We start from the raw sequence: 22,833 nt of genomic DNA on the forward strand, positions 1-22,833 counted from the left end.
ATACTGAGATGAACTCGTACAAAGTATGTTGTGAGTATGGGGGAGGGGGGGGGGGGGTCAAAAGAAAAGAAGTCAACAGTTCCAAAAGTAAGTTTTAGTTTCTTCACCTTTTAAATGTGACTATCGGCAGTACATGGATTTCACTCCTGTTATGAGTTATTCTTACTCACGGTGTGTGCAGTGCGGAAGAAGCTGATTGCCCTTTGGAGTAGATTCTCTCTGTTGTCAAGAGCTTCAGAATATTCAGCACACTGCTGGAGAACTTTGTAAGCTTGTGCTACTGCTTCCTCAGCAGCAAAATGGTCAGAGGAAACAAGCTGCTCTGTTGCTTTAGTTATTTTCACACCACGATCCTGAAACTCCTACAATTAGCAAAAGGGATTCAGTCAGAAACACATTAAAATTTCCAGCCTTCATAATAGTTATGTATAATGAAAGACTAGTTGCAGTTACACACAAATGCATCAAATTTCATAAAGACATATCTAGGGAATTTGCCTATAGGAAGAACAGATACTATCACCTGATTTCAACAAAAAGTGCACTCAACTGTGGATTTGACTTTGTACCAGTGCCATGTCATACCCCTCCATGGTCATTTATGTAATTGCAGCAAAACTAAAAGACACCCTACTTTTCAAGCACAATGACGTAGAATTTTGAAACAAAAGACTTTTTCCTATGGCAAAAGGGAGACAAATGTACTTTTCCAGGAAAGTCACACATGGGTCCATGTCATGGTAAATTGACACATTTAATCAGTGTGCATCAAAATAGGAAAAATGCTGGTAATAAGCTCATGTTCACTCAATGTACTCTTCTGAATGTACCTGTCTCTGTTTTTTTTATTTAATTGTTTTCTCACAGATGCGTGAATTGTAAACACAGGAATAGCCAATCCCAAACACCAAGTGAAAACTCAATAGCAACACAATTTGCGTAGCTCACAAATAAATCATTAGTTCATATTTGTGCAAAATCCTTTCACACGTCATTCTAAGTAATATGGACAGCCCTTTCAATTCCTTAAAAAGATATATTAGTTTTATGCTGTATGTGGGCCAGAAGGTACATCACTGTAAACCAGAGAAGGCTTTTTTGTTGGAGACATCAAACAGAGTATGGTTCAGGGATTAATTCTGCACATCCTCAATTGATGTTACTTCCTACAGCAGCATCCAATCAGAGGAAATTACTAGTGTCCTGACCTTGCCCTACTGAGATACATTACTGACACTTCAGTGTACAAGGGCTGATCGACAAAGACTGTGACTGATTTTTTCTTGCAACTTCACGACAGTTTCCTATCTATATCATGAAAATTTGAAAAGTGTGAGTTTTTATATATATTGTCCACAGGTGGCAGCACTCTCATATCAGTAGGTTGGCAGTAGTGCTCTATCTTGTAGATGGTCTTTGTATTTTGCATACCAAACACTGCAGGTGATGGGAGAGGAGCAGTACAGCACAATAAAATTCTGTGTTTGTTTGAACCATACAGTCACTGAACCTTATAGAAATTGCAACAACTGTGGGGTGAAGATGCACTATCTTGTGCAACAGTGTTTAGGTGGTTCCAGGATTTCAAAGAAGGCCAACTTATCTGTGTTTAGTGAGGTTGGTCAGGCATTATGACTTCTGCTGTGACTGAAGTCAACATCAACACAGCTGCTGTGATTGTCATGAGGATTACATAACCTCAGTGAAATGCTGAGAATTCCATGTCGCAGTGTCTTTATGATTATGCATTATCATCTCCACATGACCTGTGTTTGTGCTTGTTGGGTGCCACAACTGTTGACTCCCGCAGAAGGCTGTGGGAATGGGGCATAGCTGTGAGATGCTACATCTCTTTGCTGATGGAGGAAACGCGTTTCTGAAATCAGTTATTACCAGTGATGTTTCATGCTTGCATTACTATGATCGTGGAGGAAAATGAGCCAGCACAGTGTGGAAATTGCCATGTTCTCCAACACCATAAAAGGTGAAAATTGTTTTGTCTGCAGGGAAAGTGTTGGTGATCACATTTTTTTGATCATGGTATGATTTACCACCATCCAGTTCCCCCTCACACTACTGTTACAGCAGCATACTAAATGTCAGTAATGGATAAACTGAGGAAGCACATTGCAAGGAAACGACTGGATCTTTCTCAGACTGGGTGGCAATTTCATCGCCACAATGTGCGGCCTCAGGTCGCAAATCGAATCAAGCAATTTCTGCCTCAATTCAACATTATCTGTGCACAGCATCTGCCTTACAGCCCTAATGTTGCACCCTGTGACTTTTTTTCTATTCCCATCACTAAAGGCAAAGCTTCAAGGCATTTGATTTGACAACTCTGAAGCAGTGCTCAAGGAAAGTGAGGCATTCCTCAAGGACCTGACACAGAATGGCCTACACCATATGTTTGAGGAGTGGCAGGGATGCTATAACAAGTGCATTCAAGTAGGAAGGAAGGTCATATACACATTGAAACAGCGTAATTAACATCGGTGAAAACATCAGTCTCAGTCTTCATTGATTAGCCCTTGTATAATCACATTACTGCTTGGTACAGGGAATGATTACATATAGTCAGATAGTATGATTGCCACACAATTTATTTGCTTTACTGGCCCCTCAGCAACCACAATATAAAATATTTTTATGCAAATGGAGCATTTTGATAAAGGCAGAACTCGTATGGCTTTTAATCTTCCCAATCTAAATCACTGTTAAGTTTCCCTTAATATCATATATGTTTGCACCAAACCCTTTTGTGTTGCAAACATTTGGCTAAGAAATAAACTACCATTTAATATCAGAGAGGTTACTCATTTCCTCAGTTTTGAAGATAAACCTTAAAATAATAGTAGGTCTCCCATTACTTCTCATTGAGTGTATTTACATTTTAATCTGCAGTACCAGTATTCCCATTTAAAAGTGTGAAAACTTCTGGCCTCCTTTTTCCCTTTCTCTCCCCAGTTTTTTTTTCTCAGCCCTCTTTCTTGTCTTCTTGCTGAAAGTTTTGTTTCTGTATTTCAGCCATTATAATGCAATTATGATGCTGATTTTAATATAAATTAATTACCTATTAAAAAGTGTGATCTTTCACTGTTACATAAAAACACATACAGTCACGAGCAACTTAAGGAGACACCAATGTAGTAGTACGTAGCCAGAACTGCTTGGGGTGCCAATCTGAGATAAGAACAAAATGTGTCCCTAGTGCAAAATCTGCACATAAAGAGCACTCCAGTTCTACACTTACTAGATTTAGATTTATTTTTAAATGTCTTATCAACAGCTCAAGGAATGGCAACTAACATCAGGGGGAGGAAAAGAAGAGGAGAAAGGGGGGCACCAAACTATATGCCACTTCTGTGGAAATACTGAGTGGGGGTGCTACATGATGTGTCGTTTGTGTGGAAAAACATTTTCGAACTTCCTCTGAATGTAGCATACCCTTTTACCCTTCTGACATTAGTGAAGTATCTTGACAGAGACACTGAAAGAGTTGAGAAGCCACACTGACCTGCTAACACTCAATGGACACTCACAAATCGTGAAGCTTTATCACTCCTGTATCCAAGAATGAAAAACCTTCCTTGAAAATACAGAAAAATATATGCCAATGTACTGCATGCAGCCAAACAACAAGAAACACAAACCTACATAAGTAATGCTGACAATAAAAGCAAAGCTTGCTGGTCTATTATAAATGTAAATTGCATACCATCAACCCCACAGTAACACAGCAAAATACAGTTTATGATAAGTAAAAAGATGACAAAAGAATAGAATAACACTGTCAATCTCTTCAATGACCATTTTGCCACAGTAGGCCAAAAACTAAGAGAAAAAACATACTGTAGACACAATAGCACATGGAATATGTATATTCATCCCATTCAAAAAACTATGGCTCTATTTCCAGTGACAGGAGAAGAAACACTGCAGCTAATAAAAAGTCTAAAACAGACAAAATCATATGGAACTGATGGAATATCATCCATAGAAATTAAATATTGTATGTAGGAACTCAGAAAACCACTTACACAACTAATCAACAAGTCATTCATGGAAGGAATTTTTCCAAACTGTTTGATGACAGCATTGATAAAATCAATGCGTAAAAAGGGAAATGTATATCAACCAGAAAACTAAAGAGCCATAGCTCTTTTACCAGTCATATCAAAAATATTTGAATGGGCCTATGCTCAGAGGCTCGTTGCGCTTCTGATGAAATATGGGATAATCACTAAAAACCAATTTGGCTTCCAGAAAGCTAAATGTACTATAGATGCAACCATAGATCTAATTGAAAATGTCATAACCAACTTAGAGAGTAGTAACAAATGTGTAGTGGTATTTATGGATTTAACGAAAGCTTCTGACTGCTTAGACCATAAGACATTAGTAGAAATATTAGGAGCGTACGGGGTAAGAGGGATGGCATGAGACTGGATCCTGTTATACCTGGCAACCAGGAACCAATACACAGAAATTACAAAAATGACAAGAGAGAAAATAAGTTCCAAAGCAAGAATTCCACATTTCACTGTCTCACAGGGATCCATTCTTGGCCCATTGCTCTTCATTTTATATGCAAATCACATCCCAAATACTGTAAATTATGGATATGGAAATAAGTAACGTTATCTAAAGCTTTCCTGAAATAAATCTGCAAAACAACATTGCTAAAACACTTTCATTTAAATTTCAGACTAAAAAACCAACACATTGAAGATATCAAGATTTGTATAGATGGATGCCTAGCAGAAAATTCCAAATACACAAAATTCCTTAGGATGACAATCGCCGAAAATTTAGACCGGGACAAGCACATTGAATACATGAGTGGAAAGCTCAGCTCAAACCTATATGTTCTCCGCAAAGTCAGCTTCCTGAAAGAAAGAAATATTAGAAAAATTACATACTACTCACTAATTCATTCCACATTAAGCTATGGCATAATTTTGTGGGGAGGCGCCTCCAAAACAAACCTAAATAGAGTATTCAGAATGCAGAAAAGAGCAATAAGAATAATAGCCAACCTTAAAGTGGAGAGAATCTTGTCGGTCAGCATTCAAAGCACTCAAAATGCTAATGCTAGCAAACATTTACCTTTATGAAGATACTCAAGATACCAAGCCCCAGCACAACCATCACAGTAGGAAGTGGAACTTCTTCCACGAACCCAGACATAACACCATGAAATTAAAAAAATGCCATCCCATGCAGGTCCAAAAGCCCTTGAAAAACTTCCCTCATATCTGAGATAAACAATAAAAATATTTTCAAAAAGTCTCTCAAAATATTTTTGATAGAAAATTGTTACTATAGTACAAATGATTTCGTGCACATAGCAGAATAATCCAAAATTAGCATTGTAATAGCATGTGCAAAAATAGGTGTAGACAAGAGTTTGAGATGTAAGATGTGTACTAAAGTAAGACAAATTGCAAAGTAATAGTGTGCACTAAATATAATGTACCTTACAAAACCACAAAATATGGAAAAAAAAGTCTCTCTAACTACACAGAAAAAAATATATACACACACACAGTACAGGTGATGTAAGCAAATTGTAATTAAAATTATGATATTTCACTAGAATACTGAAGTATACAGTCATAATTTGCTAAACGCTAGTTATTAAGCATTTTGTACTACTTCTATTCTTGTGACAAATTTGACTTGATCCATACAATGTATGTTGTCTACAGATCCAACGAAAACAAATAGGATCGCTGATATTCTCACAAGGATCAAGGTCAGGTGACTTGAGATCTACACAAGCAACCTCACATCTGTGGAGTGACATAATTTGGTAGCTAGGGGCTTGTGCAATGTCTTGCTGAATGCATGATAAAATGTGGAGTGGTCAAGCACATATACTTATAATGTCGTTCACCAGTGAGAGATATGCCCGACAGATCAGGAACTCATTTCATCATGTTAACATTCCATATATGAGAATACTAATATTATCAGATTTAATGGTGCCCTATTTGCAAGCAAGATGCATCACCTCATGTGCATGTAGGCAGACTTACACCCTACTATTGGATGCTGCCTACAGGAAAATTAAAGAGACCTTTGGAGATAAGAGAATCACTTGCATGAACATCAAGAGCTCGGATGGAAACCCAGTTCTAAGCCAAGAAGGGAAAGCAGAAAGGTGGAAGGAGTATATAGAGGGTCTATACAAGGGCGATGTACTTGAGGACAATATTATGGAAATGGAAGAGGATGTACATGAAGATGAAATGGGAGATACGATACTGCGTGAAGAGTTTGACAGAGCACTGAAAGACCTCAGTCGAAACAAGGCCCCCGGAGTAGACAACATTCCATTGGAACTACTGACGGCCTTGGGAGAGCCAGTCCTGACAAAACTCTACCATCTGGTGAGCAAGATATATGAAACAGGCGAAATACCCTCAGACTTCAAGAAGAATATAATAATTCCAATCCCAAAGAAAGCAGGTGCAGACAGATGTGAAAATTACAGTACAGTCAGTTTAATAAGCCACAGCTGCAAAATACTAACACGAATTCTTTACAGACGAATGGAAAAACTAGTAGAAGCCGACCTTGGGGAAGATCAGTTTGGATTCCGTAGAAATACTGAAACACGTGAGGCAATACTGACCTTACGACTTATCTTAGAAGAAAGATTAAGGAAAGGCAAACCTACGTTTCTAGCATTTGTAGACTTAGAGAAAGCTTTTGACAATGTTGACTGGAATACTCTCTTTCAAATTCTGAAGTTGGCAGGGGTAAAATACAGGGAGCGAAAGGCTATTTACAATTTGTACAGAAACCAGCTGGCAGTTATAAGAGTCGAGGGACATGAAAGGGAAGCAGTTGTTGGGAAGGGAGTAAGACAGGGTTGTAGCCTCTCCCCGATGTTATTCAATCTGTATATTGAGCAAGCAGTAAAGGAAACAAAATAAAAATTCGGAGTAGGTATTAAAATCCATGGAGAAGAAATAAAAACTTTGAGGTTCGCCGATGACATTGTAATTCTGTCAGAGACAGCAAAGGACTTGGAAGAGCAGTTGAACGGAATGGACAGTGTCTTGAAAGGAGGGTATAAGATGAACATCAACAAAAGCAAAACGAGGATAATGGAATGTAGTCGAATTAAGTCGGGTGATGCTGAGGGAATTAGATTAGGAAATGAGACACTTAAAATATTAAAGGAGTTTTGTTATTTGGGGAGCAAAATAACTGATGATGGTTGAAGTAGAGAGGATATGAAATGTAGACTGGCAATGGCAAGGAAAGCGTTTCTGAAGAAGAGAAATTTGTTAACATCAAGTATAGATTTAAGTGTCAGGAAGTCGTTTCTGAAAGTATTTGTATGGAGTGTAGCCATGTATGGAAGTGAAACATGGAAGATAAATAGTTTGGACAAGAAGAGAATAGAAGCTTTCGAAATGTGGTGCTACAGAAGAATGCTGAAGATTAGATGGGTAGATCACGTAACTAATGAGGAAGTATTGAATAGGATTGGGGAGAAGAGAAGTTTGTGGCACAACTTGACCAGAAGAAGGGATTGGTTGGTAGGACATGTTCTGAGGCATCAAGGGATCACCAATTTAGTATTGGAGGGCAGCGTTGAGGGTAAAAATCATAGAGGGAGACCAAGAGATGAATACACTAAGCAGATTCAGAAGGATGTAGGTTGCAGTAGATACTGGGAGATGAAGAAGCTTGCACAGGATAGAGTAGCATGGAGAGCTGCATAAAACCAGTCTCAGGACTGAAGACCACAACAACAACAACCGCAAATAACTGTCCAGGCAGAGCTATTAATTAGTCACGGCTGCCACACAGAATGGTTACGATGACATATTGTGAAGAAATGAAAACATTGTTGATGCTGAAGGCATGAATATGTTCCAGGCATATGAATAACACCCTGGCCATGTGCAGCTATCTGCAAGTAATAACTCTGAGGTGGTCTGTTTTAGTGACAAGGCACAAATGGTATCAATTCATTTAAAATTACTGAAATTTTAACACAAGGAAGAAAACACTGTAACAATAACTGAATAGTTTTCTGACTGCAATCCAAAAATGAAGCGAGTGGAGAAAACTTGCTTTCCCGTTTGTGAATCCTGTATAAAATTTAATTGGTCCAGTATGGAACATATCATATGCTTAACATGTGTAGCTAAATAAAAGTGTTATTTTAATAGTTCCATTACATGTCATCCAACTGTAGATTTTGCCCTAACATACAACCTGCAACATGTGCTATAGTGTTTGTTTGCATAAAGGTACTACTTGAAAATGGTAAAAATTCAATATTTGTCAATAAGTGTGTATAATAAAGATGACATTGTGCTGTCAATATTCTTCCCACAAATAAAAATATCATCCTAAAACATCAGTCAGGCAGGCTGGTTACTCATAAACCTAAAAGAGTGGAAAGAGAAGATACTGCTGTGAAAACGCTAAATGATATAGTTGACTGAGGTTATGATTTTCATTACCCCTGAAAGGTTCTGAAGCCATTCATAAATGAGATGAAAGAAAATTTGTGCTAACAAGCCTTATAACATTCATTTTTTACACATGTGCTATCTTCTTGTGAAATCGGTAGAAACAGTCTATAATATTAAAATACTAACATGCAATTATCAAGCCTTGACTCCCTTGGGATTTACTGGGGGTACACAGAGAGCGGGGAGGGGGCTGCAGAAATAGCACTTCAGTCTGGATGTTCTATTTGATTGTCCACAGATGCACATACCTTGGCTTCTGGCAACAGGCGACGGTGCTCTGCAAGCAGTATCTCGGCACTGGCAGCGGAGTCACCAAGCACGTCAGCGAGTTCGTGACGCCGCCTGTCCACAGCGTCCTCAAGAGCACGCAGATCTCGGGCGACGAGCATGAGAGCCAGGCACTGCTCGAGGCGCTCGCGCCGCCGAGAGAATGCCAGTTCCAGCTGCTGCCGCCGATCGTGTAATGCCTCCATCCAGTGCTCCACCTGTGAGTTTGCTGCAACATTTAACATTTTAATAAGTTTCCTGATTAAAGGTACATGTAAAATAATGTAGAAAGCAGGTTGTTCTTCTCTTTTATAATATACATTCCTTTCAGTACAGTGCCATCAATTTCCTCATTGTGTGGCTTCAGTTGCCAGAGACTGCAGTCACATGCGTGCAATTTGTATGTGTGTGTGTGTGTGTGTGTGTGTGTGTGTGTGTGTGTGTGTGTGTGTGTGCGCGCGTGTGTGTGTGTCGTCTATTTTTGACGAAGCCTTGCTGGCCACAAGCTTATTTGTTGTGCCTATCTGCAACTCAGCATTTCTGCTATCCTTTCCTTTTCATAACATTTTGAATTTTACATAATGAAATTTCCAAACTCATCTACAAGTTGGATAACCAATACACATTGATTCTGAGAATGCGGGAAGTGCAACTGATGATACCTTTGCACATGGCAGCATTTTTCTACAACTGGTATACAAGTCATTGTTTTCTCGCAAAATGCAATTAATCCAGTCCAAATAACATATTTTATCAAATATTTTCTTCTTTATTTCAGCAATGTCCCAAAACCATAATTTACTCTTTATTTCAGCAATGTCCCAAAACCATAATTTACTCACAGTACATGGTGTAGGCTATAACATACATGGCAAACTAGATACTGTATCAACAAATCATCTTATTAATGGGCATTAAACTGAACATCCCAAAAAGGCTTAATATTCAACAATATTAATATTCTTTTTATCATCTCAGCAGCTGTTTCTTCGTAAAGTGACCATGTATGTTTGTCTAGAAAATAAGCCCAATGAAGGCATCAGAGGTTCTGATTTATGTATTATACACATTCTTTTGCTAAACTGTTATTGATATATTGAGAGATGTGATGAGACGACAGGTGTGAACGCACGGCAGCAAGGTCTTTAGCGGCCGTAAGAAAGTAGTATGAGATGAGTGTGGATAATGTGTGCAATGTTATTAAAAACTGGAACTATGAGGAAAAACATAAAATAACACTCCAAAAATATGTGCACACACGCACACACACACACACACACACACACACACACACACACACACACACACACACACACACACACACAAACTAACAAAACTATAAAAAGTCACCCACTGTGTCAGACTGAGAACCGAGAGGAAAAAGAATTAAAATACCACAACAGAGATCTGTGGCTGGCTGATCACTGGAATAAAAAGGATGAGACAGCCGCTCTGCAACACATTAAAATCTCCATTCTAAAATCTTAAGGCTGACTTCAGACACATTGCAAAACTCTGAAACCTTGACTACTCATCTCATCATCAGCAACAACAGAGGGCAGATCTCCAATGAAATTCACTTCTGTCTCATCAACACGCTATAAAATGCACTGGGTTAAATGTGACATACAGTGATCTGAATGCCCCACGCATAACATTGGGGATCTCTCCCCAGAGTCAGAAGCCATACTGGTTCCCAGCAGAATAATACCTGCTTCCCTCCACAGCTGAAGGAAGTAAAGCTGGTCATGCACAAGATGAATGATTTTCTCTGATGGATGCATGTTCTGCAAAGATTTAGGGTACTAAGAGAATCGGAGCAGGTGAGAAACTGTTAGCCTTGAAGATGCCTTGTCTGATTAAGATCTTCACCATCACATAGAGCTCTGCAGTAATTATACTATATCCACTTTGAAGGCAAATCCTGAAGATAGAGTTGGGATGAACTATTGAAAGCCAATGGAATCCCTTTGTTTAGAACTATCTGTATGCACAAATTTAAAATGGTGATGCCTGTCTAAAATGTAAAAAAAACAAACGGAAACGTAAAATCTGGAGTGCAATTTTTCTTGTAATTCATAAAGTCTAAAATAACTCTGGGCCTCTGTAGAAGCTAAGGTGAAAACTTGCTCCAATCTTGGTGTAAAGCTTTAAAACCAGCTGAACCAAACTGTAAAAGGCAATCCTTTCCACAAATCCCATAGGGATTGATTATGAAAAAGCCTTTCCATTCGTGGCCAAGCAATGGTAGGGAATGCAGATGTGTTTGACATGGTTAGTGACTTATAAGCCAGTCACACCATCCATCAGGAGCTGTCACCACAGCACAGCCATACGGTATGAGGCTGGTTCTAAAGGCCCCAGTGGCCAGCGTAAATCCCTCACGGTGCAACACATCAAACTTGCAGATTTATACACCATGCATGCATAATCAAGCCAAGATAGCACAGATGTTCTGTAAAACATATCCAGGAGTGATAGTCTGGGGTCCCATTTCCTTTCATAGCAGAAACGCTTTGATGTCATCCACGGCACCTTTACAGCACAGCAGTATGTCGATGATACTCTATGCCCCGTTTTGTTGCAAACCATCCTGGGCTTACATTTCAGCAAGATAATGCCCACCCCCATATGGGAAGAGTTTCTACTGCTTGTCTTCATGCTTGGTAAACCCTACTTTGTCCAGCAGACCACTTCCCAGTTAAGAGCATTTGGAGCATTACGGGTAGCGCCCTCCAACCATCTCAGGATTTTGACAATCTAATGCGCCAATTAGAATTTGGCACGATATCCCTCACAGGGACTTCCAACAACTCTATCAATCAGTGTCAAGCCCAACAACTGCTTGCATAAGAGCTGGAGGTGGACCAATGCTTTATTGACTTGCTCAATTTGTGAACCTTTTTCTCCCGAATAAATCATCCAAAATAAATCAACAGTGCTTGAACAACAAAACGGAAGGTATCTGTAAGGAACAACATTCTCCGGAAATTATCGGGTACAACCTGGGGGACGCATCCTCACATCTTAAGAAATTCTGCTGTAGCTCTTTGTTATTCAGCATCAGAATATGCTTGCCCTGTCTGGTGCAGATCTAGTCACGTTAAATAAGTGGATATCGCCTTGAATGTAACCTGCAGACTCATTACGTGATGTTTGAGATCTACACCACTTCATAAAGTTTATTGTCTAGTGGGCGTCCACCTCCAGATATCCGTTGTAAATGTGCATCCAGACTGGAAAAGTCTAAGACATTGAATCTGAAGACCCACGCATTACAAGGGTATCAGCCAGCAGTACAATAGCTCAAGTCAAGGAAAAGCTTTCTCCATTCAACTGAAAGCCTCACTGAACCACCTCCAAGCTTCAGAGTCAATTCATGGCATTCCACATCCAGCCACCTTGCAGGGTGGATGATCCTGACCGAAAGCCTCCCACCAGGTCACGAAGAAAGCAGGTCAATATGGAAGGCCCTCAACAGGCTGCATTCTAGAGTTAGAAGAATGAAGACCAACTTGAAAAAGTGAGGATTTGCAAGCGACTCCACAGCATGGGAATGTGGTGAAGAACAGACAATGAGTCATCTTCTTGTCTGTAGCCTGTGCCCAACATCATGCTTGCCACAGAATGTAATCAATGCCACCAAGGAAGCATGTGAAGTTGCTGCATACTGGTCACACCGCATTTAATTGTAATTGTAATGCTTATAGTACCATGTTTTGGAACATTTTGTATAACTTGTAAGCTAAAGTATGTGTTTCTGACACGATTAAATAAAAATCCAATTTTTCTGAAATTGTAATCACTTGTTTGTCTGAGATGCACACCACATCTGCTGATTTCTATCTCATTTGGATAATTCCTTCATGGAGAACTTTTTTTTTCCTCCTTCCTAGACTAAGTTTTTCCTTACTGAAATATGATAGGTCATACAGAGAATAAGTGAAAAAAATCTGGCAACAACCCATTTATCATTCTCTTCATGTGAAAAGTAAGCATGAACTTTTTTTTTAATGGATGTATACTCTCTCCTGCAAATCATATGGTCAAATATGTGATTGTGATGGGAATGAAGGAACAACTGAATTAAGATGTTCTAAACGGGTGCAAATGTTCAGTTCATAAAATTATACTTTTCAGAACAAAGACAGAAAGAGGTGACCCATAAATCTGACTGTACAAATGATGAAAAGGAGGCACGCCATGTTTACACAGATTGGATGTTTCATAATGAGAACACTCCGGAGCCTTGACCCGCACCCCACCACAACAGTGAGAAAATGAAAGAGCATTACCAGCTGATTATCATCTGCTTTGTCATTAGCTCATACAGAAAATGTTGTGCTGAAATACTAAGATGCTGTCCCACTTATAGCTTCAGCATAATGTGTCAAGTATGTATATGCATCATGCATAAGACTATGATATACAGGGTAGTGTCGTGTATGTATTGTTACGAATGAAATAAAAAGAAGAGGGAGGGTGAAACCAGTGCTAGTACACATGAAGTGTAGCAAGGTGGTATACCTTCATCTATGTGATTCCATTCCCAAGATTAATTCCCCCCCCCCCCCCCCCCCCCAGCTCAACAGCAATGTAACTGGTTCACAGAGATACATTTCGTTAGTGAAATATTCAAAATTTATGATTCATTACAACTATGAGCACTTCAAAATTCAAAGCTACCAATAGTTGTTTGTTTTATGATTCACATAGCTTATCTAAAGGACATTTTATCTTTTCTGAAAACTGTAATTAAAAGTTAAGTTTACACAAAATTCTTGGACTCTAGAATGTTTGAGTCTTAAAACGTAATCCCTTCTAAGGTTAAGTGTTAATGACTTCCAGTGCTGGTTTTTCTATTTCCCAAAATGCATAATTTTACTGGAATAACATGTTCATGAAAAATTCAATTAGAAAATTTGAGTTTCCCGAAAATTCTTGGCAGACTTTTCTAAACCCCATGACAAAAATTCTGCTATATAAACAGAACTTATCATTTACTATTTTTAAGGATATTTAACCAATTGTTACTCAGTACAGCTTCACTGCCTAATGTGTGTGTGTGTGTGTGTGTGTGTGTGTGTGTGTGTGTGTGTGTGTGTGTGTCCTTTATTTTTTCTTTTATGTTACTATTTAAGATGTAATACTCTGGCATTTTAACATTTTGTGATAACTGTCCTACACTCATCTTTAAATAGCTTGTGTGCACGAAACCATATTAAGTCTATAATAACCTACAGTAGAGCTATTGTTAGTTGGTCTGCATGCAGTTAATCATCATTTATTAACATCTGCAGACATAACAGCCAACCAATGATCAGCGTTCATGTTGCAAAGTTCTATGTAGGCAGTCAGTACTCAGCATTCATCTTGTAAAGTTGCAAATCAGCAAATCTTGGATATTCTTTCGTTACCTACAGTCTCTGTGTTGTGCAGTCCACAGTTCTCCGAGTCAACAATCACTACATTAAACATTCTACAGTGAGCAGTAGCATGCAGTGAAATTTACCTAATTAATCATTAGTATGCACTGAGTAATAACAATGAACTACGAGATGTGTAATTTAATTGGACATTTCAGAGTATGGACCATGTATTAATGCCACTTGTTTGTTTAATTTACACTCATAGTAGTCTATGTAATTTCATTGATCTGTATTATTACAAGTGTCATTTACTAAATAAAAACTGATCATCACTGAGACAAACAGTGAAAACAGATGTACGTAAACCTGAGAATCTACATTGATGGTGTTTTCAAAATTATTTAAAGTTCTCTTAAAGCTTCTACCATTTGCCATCTAGAAGAAGGGGAAGACTTCCAAGGAACTCAGCTAACAGGTCAACAAACACACTCATGACTTATTCCTTTCAACAGAACCAAGCTGGCAAACTAGCTTAATGACTCTATACAACAGATTGACCACCATAAAACATTAATGAAAATGAAGTTCCTGATGAGTAAATGAACTGCATCCACATTTGGGGCTAAGACTGAGTTAAAATAATCACTAAATTACACAATGGCAAACTGCTTCCAATGGCTCTACTGTGATGTAACTCACCGTAGCTGGCGGCGACCCGGATGGCATTCGGCCGCGAATCAAGAGTGCCGAGAGCTACCAACTCGCGCAACTTGTCAAGCAGTGCACGGCCGTCCTGCAAGGCGGGCATCAGCGACTCCAGGGAAACGCGGCGCGCCTCGTGCAATGCGGACAGCGCCTCTTTGGCTGACTCTGCGTCTGTCGGCAGCCCTGAAGCCTCATCGCACGCCACTTCTAGGACCCGCATTGCCTCCGAGCACGATGCTGCATGCCTGCAACCATGTCCACATTTAATTAATATGCATCACTTAGCCCCCACAATTTAGTTTGCTTCTGACTGTAGTGATAATTATCACTGTGCCTGTGAAAGATGATGAATGGTATGTCAATTCTACATAGCCGAATTCTCCTTCTTCCAAATATGACTTGAAGTAAAATTTTCAGATTTCTTTACTCTGACATTAATGTGCAGCCTACAAGCTGCAAACCTGCATGTATCTCCAAATGTTTTACAAACCAAGTATAGATACAACAGTTGATGAATTAAGAAAATGTTCTCACTGAACTATGACTGTGGCTACAGTATCTCTTCCAAACAGAAATCTTCAAACTGATCTACATTATCTCATGTTAATTTGTTGAACATATGTTGACTGCAAACTACTGAACATGTCCTTAAGTAAAAGTTCTTTGAGGTTTACAAAACAACTTGTGACACAGTGATAAGCATGCAATGAAAGGCAATGTTGCAACATTATGACACATGACACAGTAATAAGAATACAAGAAACACCATAAAGTTACTTTTACTATTTACTACATGTGATGTCCCTCCAATAGTGGCATAGAGAATGTCAGTACTGGGTGGGATGCACTGATTTTTATAGCACCATTGGATACATAATGACTCATCATACAGTAGATCAGACCATCCAGCATGGTCTGTGATAATGCTTCCCTCTAGTGGAGCACTGCAGTCTAGAGTTTATCAATACTCCATGAAGGTGGTGTTATAGCATCCGTTTCAGCTTAATGCATTCCATACATGTTTATAAGTCCAGGGAGTGAGTTTGCCCCCTCTAAACAGGTTTTTCCTCATACTGCTGGTACTTCTTCACCACGCCAGATCCATGCTGTTGAGCATTATTTTTCAACACATGGACCCAGCTGCAATATTGATGAGCCTGTTGAGGGGTCCCAGGACCACAACAGATACACAGATGGGATAAAGTCACTCTGCAGGCTAAACTGTGACACCTCTGTGATCAGGATGCCACAACAATGTTCAGGAGTTCACTCTTGTAGTGAGCAGAACACCACTTTTACCAATCCACACACTTTCTTTACATGGAGGGGATGCATATGGCAGTTCACTGAAAATAATTAGCAACTTCTGAAAATTATCAACAAACATTCTGCCAAGAGATGTGTGAACTGGTGGTCACTGCATTAGTACAGTATAGACGGCAGGTACAGCGCTACTTGGGCAGCTTCTAAGACTTCGGCTAAGATACCAGTCATGACATCGTGTTGTAGAAGAACTGATTTACCTTGATGGCATTCTCAGTGATTGTTTCACACCAGGACAAACACAACAAGAGATGGAAAATAGGATTTTTAAAAAATAAATAAATAAATAAATAAAGCTTTGCAGGTCAACGGCCTTGCCGCAGTGGATACACCGGTTCCCGTGAGATCACCGAAGTTAAGCGCTGTTGGGCATAGGCGGCACTTGGATGGGTGACAATCCAGCCACCATGCGCTGTTGCCATTTTTCGGGGTGCACTCAGCCTCGTGATGCAAATTGAGGAGCTACTCGACCAAATAGTAGCGGCTTCAATCAAGAACACGATCATAACGACCGGGAGAGTGGTGTGCTGACCCCACGCCCTCCTATCCGCATCCTCTTCTGAGGATAATACGGCAGTCGGATGGTCCCGGTAGGCCACTCTCGGCCTGACGACGGAGTGCTTTTTTTTTTTTTTTTTTTCCCAGGTCAAACTTGTATCCTCCCCTGCCACACACACAGATGTATCAGTTTGAAGAAGGACAGCACATGGATACTGACTATTAGCAAAAGTACCCAGAGCCATTTGTGGTGAAATCTCAATGCTATTTTCTCTATTGCCACTAATCTCCTCGCATCTGTAAATGCCAGATGGTTTGTGTTCAATAACTGCCCGTAGTGTTACACCTTTAGTCCCAGATGTTTGTTCTTGTGTTTCCCGTCAAGTATTCACATATATTTGAAAATTAACTGCGCCACACTAAAATTGTACCACTGCCATACGACAAACTACATTCTACAATGGAACTCCAGGTAGAAATATCAACGATGTAGGAAACACAGATTGCTCCTTACCGTAAAGAAGGCACGTGAAGTTGCAAACAGGTACAATTAAAAGACATTCACATATAGCTTTCGGCCACAGACTTTCTCAGTAAAACACACACACACACACACACACACACACACACACACACACACACACACACACGGTGGTCAACTCCAGCACCTCGGGTAGTGTGTAAGACAGACAGAATGGTATGTGTGTGTGTGTGTGTGTGGGGGGGGGGGGGGGGGGGGAGAAGGGGGTGTTTTACTGACGAAAGCTGTGGTTACTGACGAAGGCTGTGGCCGAAAGGTACATGCGAATGTATTAACTATGCCTGTCTGCAACTTGACGTGTCTTCTTTACAGTAAATAGCAGTCGCCTTTTCCTATGTGGTTGATATACAAACTATATTGTCATTTACATACACTGCAGGCCGTGGGCATCTATTATAAAGCATATTTGGTGATAAACGTATTTTTTTTTTTCAATTATCGGTATATATTTCAGCCTCAGATCACAAAGCGATACCATGACTGGCTTTGACCTTTTGTCAATTCATCATCAGATGATTTGTGTAAAAGAAAGGAAACGGGGATAGTAAACCACTGTCCTTGCGGCTGTGTGTTGTACTTGGTGAGTGGAGCTTGCTTCCAAAAACCCCACCCCCACCCCCTGAAAATTCAATCAGGACGTCGTGAACGAACAAGTTACACTCGAACACGTCACATAGTAACTGATCAACTGAAGAAACCCGGAGAAGGCCTCACAATGATATCTGCGACCAGATTGTTGGAAATGAGGGCTACACATGACTACGTAATAATATGAAGTTGCTAATATTAAAGAAGGTGCTGCCACACAATCAATTGTACATCGTGAATATTTGTAATGATATATTAGCGATTTAAGAGTCACCAATTCTATATTACTACGTAGCCAGCTGCAGCCTTCATTTCCAACAATCACGTCGCAGATATGTTAACACACTATGCAATCTCGAGCTGACGAATCTCTGTCAAATGTAATGTATTCAAGTACGTATGGTTATGTGCAGGACTCGATTCGATTTGTAATTTAGTCTTCTAGTATTTCAGTATGCCGTTTTCGTAATGAAGTTTTCTAGTATTTCTGTATGCCCATTTTCGTTCTTCTCAGACAGATGGTCACCTTGTAATAAGTCGAAACCGGTTATGATAACACTTGTTTGATCTATTTTAGAATATTTGAATGAAACGTAATGGGATATCTCTAGCAGAAGAATCTCCTACATGCAAATCGACATGGATTCCTAAAACAATGGTCATACCAAACTTTGCTTACATGGCAATCGAAAGTACAACCTCGAACTTTGTGATTGGCTTGAGGATTTCTCGACAGAATGTTACTGGGGATCGAGAGTTATCGAAAGATTTACAAGTTATTTCAGGTTCTCTCCAGGAAACTACACTCCTGGAAATGGAAAAAAGAACACATTGACACCGGTGTGTCAGACCCACCATACTTGCTCCGGACACTGCGAGAGGGCTGTACAAGCAATGATCACACGCACGGCACAGCGGACACACCAGGAACCGCGGTGTCGGCCGTCGAATGGCGCTAGCTGCGCAGCATTTGTGCACCGCCGCCGTCAGTGTCAGCCAGTTTGCCGTGGCATACGGAGCTCCATCGCAGTCTGTAACACTGGTAGCATGCCGCGACAGCGTGGACGTGAACCGTATGTGCAGTTGACGGACTTTGAGCGAGGGCGTATAGTGGGCATGCGGGAGGCCGGGTGGACGTACCGCCGAATTGCTCAACACGTGGGGCGTGAGGTCTCCACAGTACATCGATGTTGTCGCCAGTGGTCGGCGGAAGGTGCACGTGCCCGTCGACCTGGGACCGGACCGCAGCGACGCACGGATGCACGCCAAGACCGTAGGATCCTACGCAGTGCCGTAGGGGACCGCACCACCACTTCCCAGCAAATTAGGGACACTGTTGCTCCTGGGGTATCGGCGAGGACCATTCGCAACCGTGTCCATGAAGCTGGGCTACGGTCCCGCACACCGTTAGGCCGTCTTCCGCTCACGCCCCAACATCGTGCAGCCCGCCTCCAGTGGTGTCGCGACAGGCGTGAATGGAGGGACGAATGGAGACGTGTCGTCTGCAGCGATGAGAGTCGCTTCTGCCTTGGTGCCAATGATGGTCGTATGCGTGTTTGGCGCCGTGCAGGTGAGCGCCACAATCAGGGCTGCATACGACCGAGGCACACAGGGCCAACACCCGGCATCATGGTGTGGGGAGCGATCTCCTACACTGGCCGTACACCACTGGTGATCGTCGAGGGGACACTGAATAGTGCACGGTACATCCAAACCGTCATCGAACCCATCGTTCTACCATTCCTAGACCGGCAAGAGAACTTGCTGTTCCAACAGGACAATGCACGTCCGCATGTATCCCGTGCCACCCAACGTGCTCTAGAAGGTGTAAGTCAACTACCCTGGCCAGCAAGATCTCCGGATCTGTCCCCCATTGAGCATGTTTGGGACTGGATGAAGCGTCGTCTCACGCGGTCTGCACGTCCAGCACGAACGCTGGTCCAACTGAGGCGCCAGGTGGAAATGGCATGGCAAGCCGTTCCACAGGACTACATCCAGCATCTCTACGATCGTCTCCATGGGAGAATAGCAGCCTGCATTGCTGCGAAAGGTGGATATACACTGTACTAGTGCCGACATTGTGCATGCTCTGTTGCCTGTGTCTATGTGCCTGTGGTTCTGTCAGTGTGATCATGTGATGTATCTGACCCCAGGAATGTGTCAATAAAGTTTCCCCTTCCTGGGACAATGAATTCACGGTGTTCTTATTTCAATTTCCAGGAGTGTATATTGGGACCCTCGCTCTTCATTTTGTATATTAATGAGTCAAACTTTTTGCAAATGATGCAATATTGCATACTGAAGTACCGGTAGATTAAAAATGGTGCACAAATATCCAGTCAGATCTTGTTAAGGTTTCAAAATGCTGCAAATACTAGCAATTTGGCTTCAGCGCATATAGATCCAAAATTCTGCATTTCACTAAACGGAAACGGGCACAGTGTCTCAGATTGATCAATCAATCAATCATTGTTGGATCTGAAGGAGGAGACGAGGTACTGGCGGAAGTAAAGCTGTGAGGACGGGGCGTGAATAGTGCTGGGGTAGCTCAGATGGTAGAGCCCGCGAAAGGCAAAGGTCCCGAGTTCGAATCTCGGTCCGGCACACAGTTTTAATCTACCAGGAAGTTTCCTGAAGGGTACAGTTGGCTCGGTAAGAGAGCAGTCATTCCAATACTGTAGCATACAACAGTCGAAACGCTTTTAACGAAAAGGCGTCGTTGCCGTCGATTGTTGACAAATAACTAACAGAAAATTTCGACATGTATTAATTTAATCAGCCGCGCCTGACGATAGGTAACGGAATTCGAGTCCTTGAAAGGACAGATATGGCGCTTGGTATGGTTCGCAGTACAATTCTCGCTAAGGTGGCGGGGGATGAGGGGGGGGGGGGAGGGGGTTGGAATATTTAAGGCAGCTGGCACTTCTATTTTCTAGCCATTTGCCCCGTGTTACATGGCACCGTGCTTGAAGATTCGCTCTACATCAAGGGTGGCTCGCGGGTTACGAGTGCCAAAGCACTCAGCTTCGCGTCAGATTTCCCCACCACCACACAGCGCTGGCTGAGCGCGTGCTGGGGAAAGAGGGGAAAACAGCGAACGCGCCGAATTTACATGGCAGTACAGTCGTACTGCATACGACTTGGTTTCATACTTCATATTTCTCAACAACATAGCTCCCAAACAAAATAAATTTTCAGTATTTTTAATTACTTTTGGCGCGCTGCAGACAATGTATTTTTTGTCTGGTACAAGCTGTCGGTATATGGACAGACGCAGACAATTTCACAGAGTTTCTCATTCAGTTTGCCACGTAATTGTAACTTACTTAGTTTCTTAATCGAAAAAAGGCCTTTCACACAAATATGCTGCTCGAAATATTGTGGAACCTTTGCAACTTTATTGTGGAGGTTTGGAAAATCTATCTGCGAAAAGCAATGTAGAGGTACTGGGCAGTTTTAACTTAAAAAGCTTTGTACTTAGTTGGTAGTACCCTGCAGATCAGATACATCTGCACATGCACAGGGGCACTTTGAACTGAAACGGCAAACGGTCTCGAAAACAGCTCAAAAACAGATGTAAGAGTGGCAGTGTCCTCAAAACCTTCATAAAACAATCGTTGTAATTCTTGCAAGACCACAATGAATTCTTCAAACCTCGCGATTTCTTAAACACCAGTGAGCTTAGGGAACTCCACTGTCTTCGTCTGATTTTCTTTTTAAATCCATCTCCATCAAACCAGAAAGAAGTTACCTTGCAACTTCTTACTGTGGGCAGTGTGCGGTCAAGTCTACTCAAAACGCGAAGCTGGAGTCCATTCCGGATGTGCTAATTTTCGTTCCTGCACTCCTTTTTCCTTCATAAATTCAACAGTAGCGAGATTTAAATCGAAAAATCGTTCCAGGCAAGCCCCTTGACTTAACCAACATACTTTGCAGTAATAAATGAAGTCTCCATACTCTTCGTTCATGTCCACTGAAAACTGTTGCGTCTGAAAATGGAGTAACGGGCGCGGCTTCAGAAATTTTACTATTCGTACAATCCATCAATTTCTTCAAGTGCACCACGCCTACAAATTTAGCAAGAAAAATGTATCCCGCCTGTCAGTCGTCGTAAATTTTTGCGCCTTCATTGTCATCCGAAAGTTTAAATTCTTCCTGTGTGTTACTATACTCTGTCCATCACAAGAATAAAACTCAGCCGGCCGCGGTGGTCTAGCGGTTCTAGGCGCGCAGTCCGGAACCGTGCGGCTGCTACGACCGCAGGTTCGAATCCTGCCTCGGGCATGGATGTGTGTGATGTCCTTCGGTTAGTTAGGTTTAAGTAGTTCTAAGTTCTAGGGGACTGATGACCACAGATGTTAAGTCCCATAGTGCTCAGAGCCATTTGAATAAAACTCATGTAAACATTACACACTATGTATTCTTCCGCGTTTGCTGGAACCTCATTGGATTTCGTTTCACGTGGAGCAGGAGCCAATCTGTCTCGAATACAGTCAAGTATGATAATGAGGATACGTATTATACTGTGCTTTAGGCGTATATCGACTCAGCGATAATACGGGGAACAGTTTTACCGGCCCATTTAACGTGGAAAGCACTGAGCCAGCCACCTGGTCCAACTAACCTGCAGTGAAGTGAATAGTTGTAGTGAAAGGCGTAAAAAGAGACGATCAGAGAACAATATAGTCTTGAATGTCATTCAATTTTTGAACAGAAGGAAAGAATGGTAAAAGTCAGGAGATATGCTTCTTAGATGATCTGAAGGAAAACATGCTCTCGGTCTTAGCTAACATAGTACTGTAATTAAAAACGAGAGTGATGAAAATTCGTGACGTTAACAAGGGTAATTTTTCTGCAGGCGTAAAAGCGCACTGCTGAGATTTTACGATGTAATTAAATATTGAAGCCACTGAAGGTATTACAGTCAGTTGTCTGGTAATCTCTGAACTTCTTGCACATGGGACTCTGAGGAAAGCGGTACATTTCAGTACCGAGGCCATAGAATCCCTAGCCATCAGAAAGTCCACATTTCCTCCTC

At 41.2% G+C, this 22,833-nt stretch overlaps 1 protein-coding gene across 3 annotated transcripts in view; it reads right to left on the reverse strand.

Annotated features, from left to right (window-relative positions):
- LOC124613951 (muscle M-line assembly protein unc-89) overlaps window positions 1–22,833 on the reverse strand; it is a 722,488-nt gene that overhangs the window by 226,295 nt on the left and 473,360 nt on the right. For all 3 annotated transcript variants that reach the window (XM_047142722.1, XM_047142721.1, XM_047142719.1), the window contains 3 exons: window positions 14,840–15,090; window positions 8,753–9,000; window positions 171–362 (listed from right to left, as the gene is read on the reverse strand). In XM_047142722.1, coding sequence (XP_046998678.1) covers window positions 171–362; window positions 8,753–9,000; window positions 14,840–15,090 — 691 coding nt within the window. The remainder of the gene's footprint in view (window positions 1–170; window positions 363–8,752; window positions 9,001–14,839; window positions 15,091–22,833) is intronic.

The sequence above is a fragment of the Schistocerca americana genome, chromosome 4 (assembly GCF_021461395.2).
Source record: "Schistocerca americana isolate TAMUIC-IGC-003095 chromosome 4, iqSchAmer2.1, whole genome shotgun sequence".
Taxonomy (NCBI): domain Eukaryota; kingdom Metazoa; phylum Arthropoda; class Insecta; order Orthoptera; family Acrididae; genus Schistocerca; species Schistocerca americana.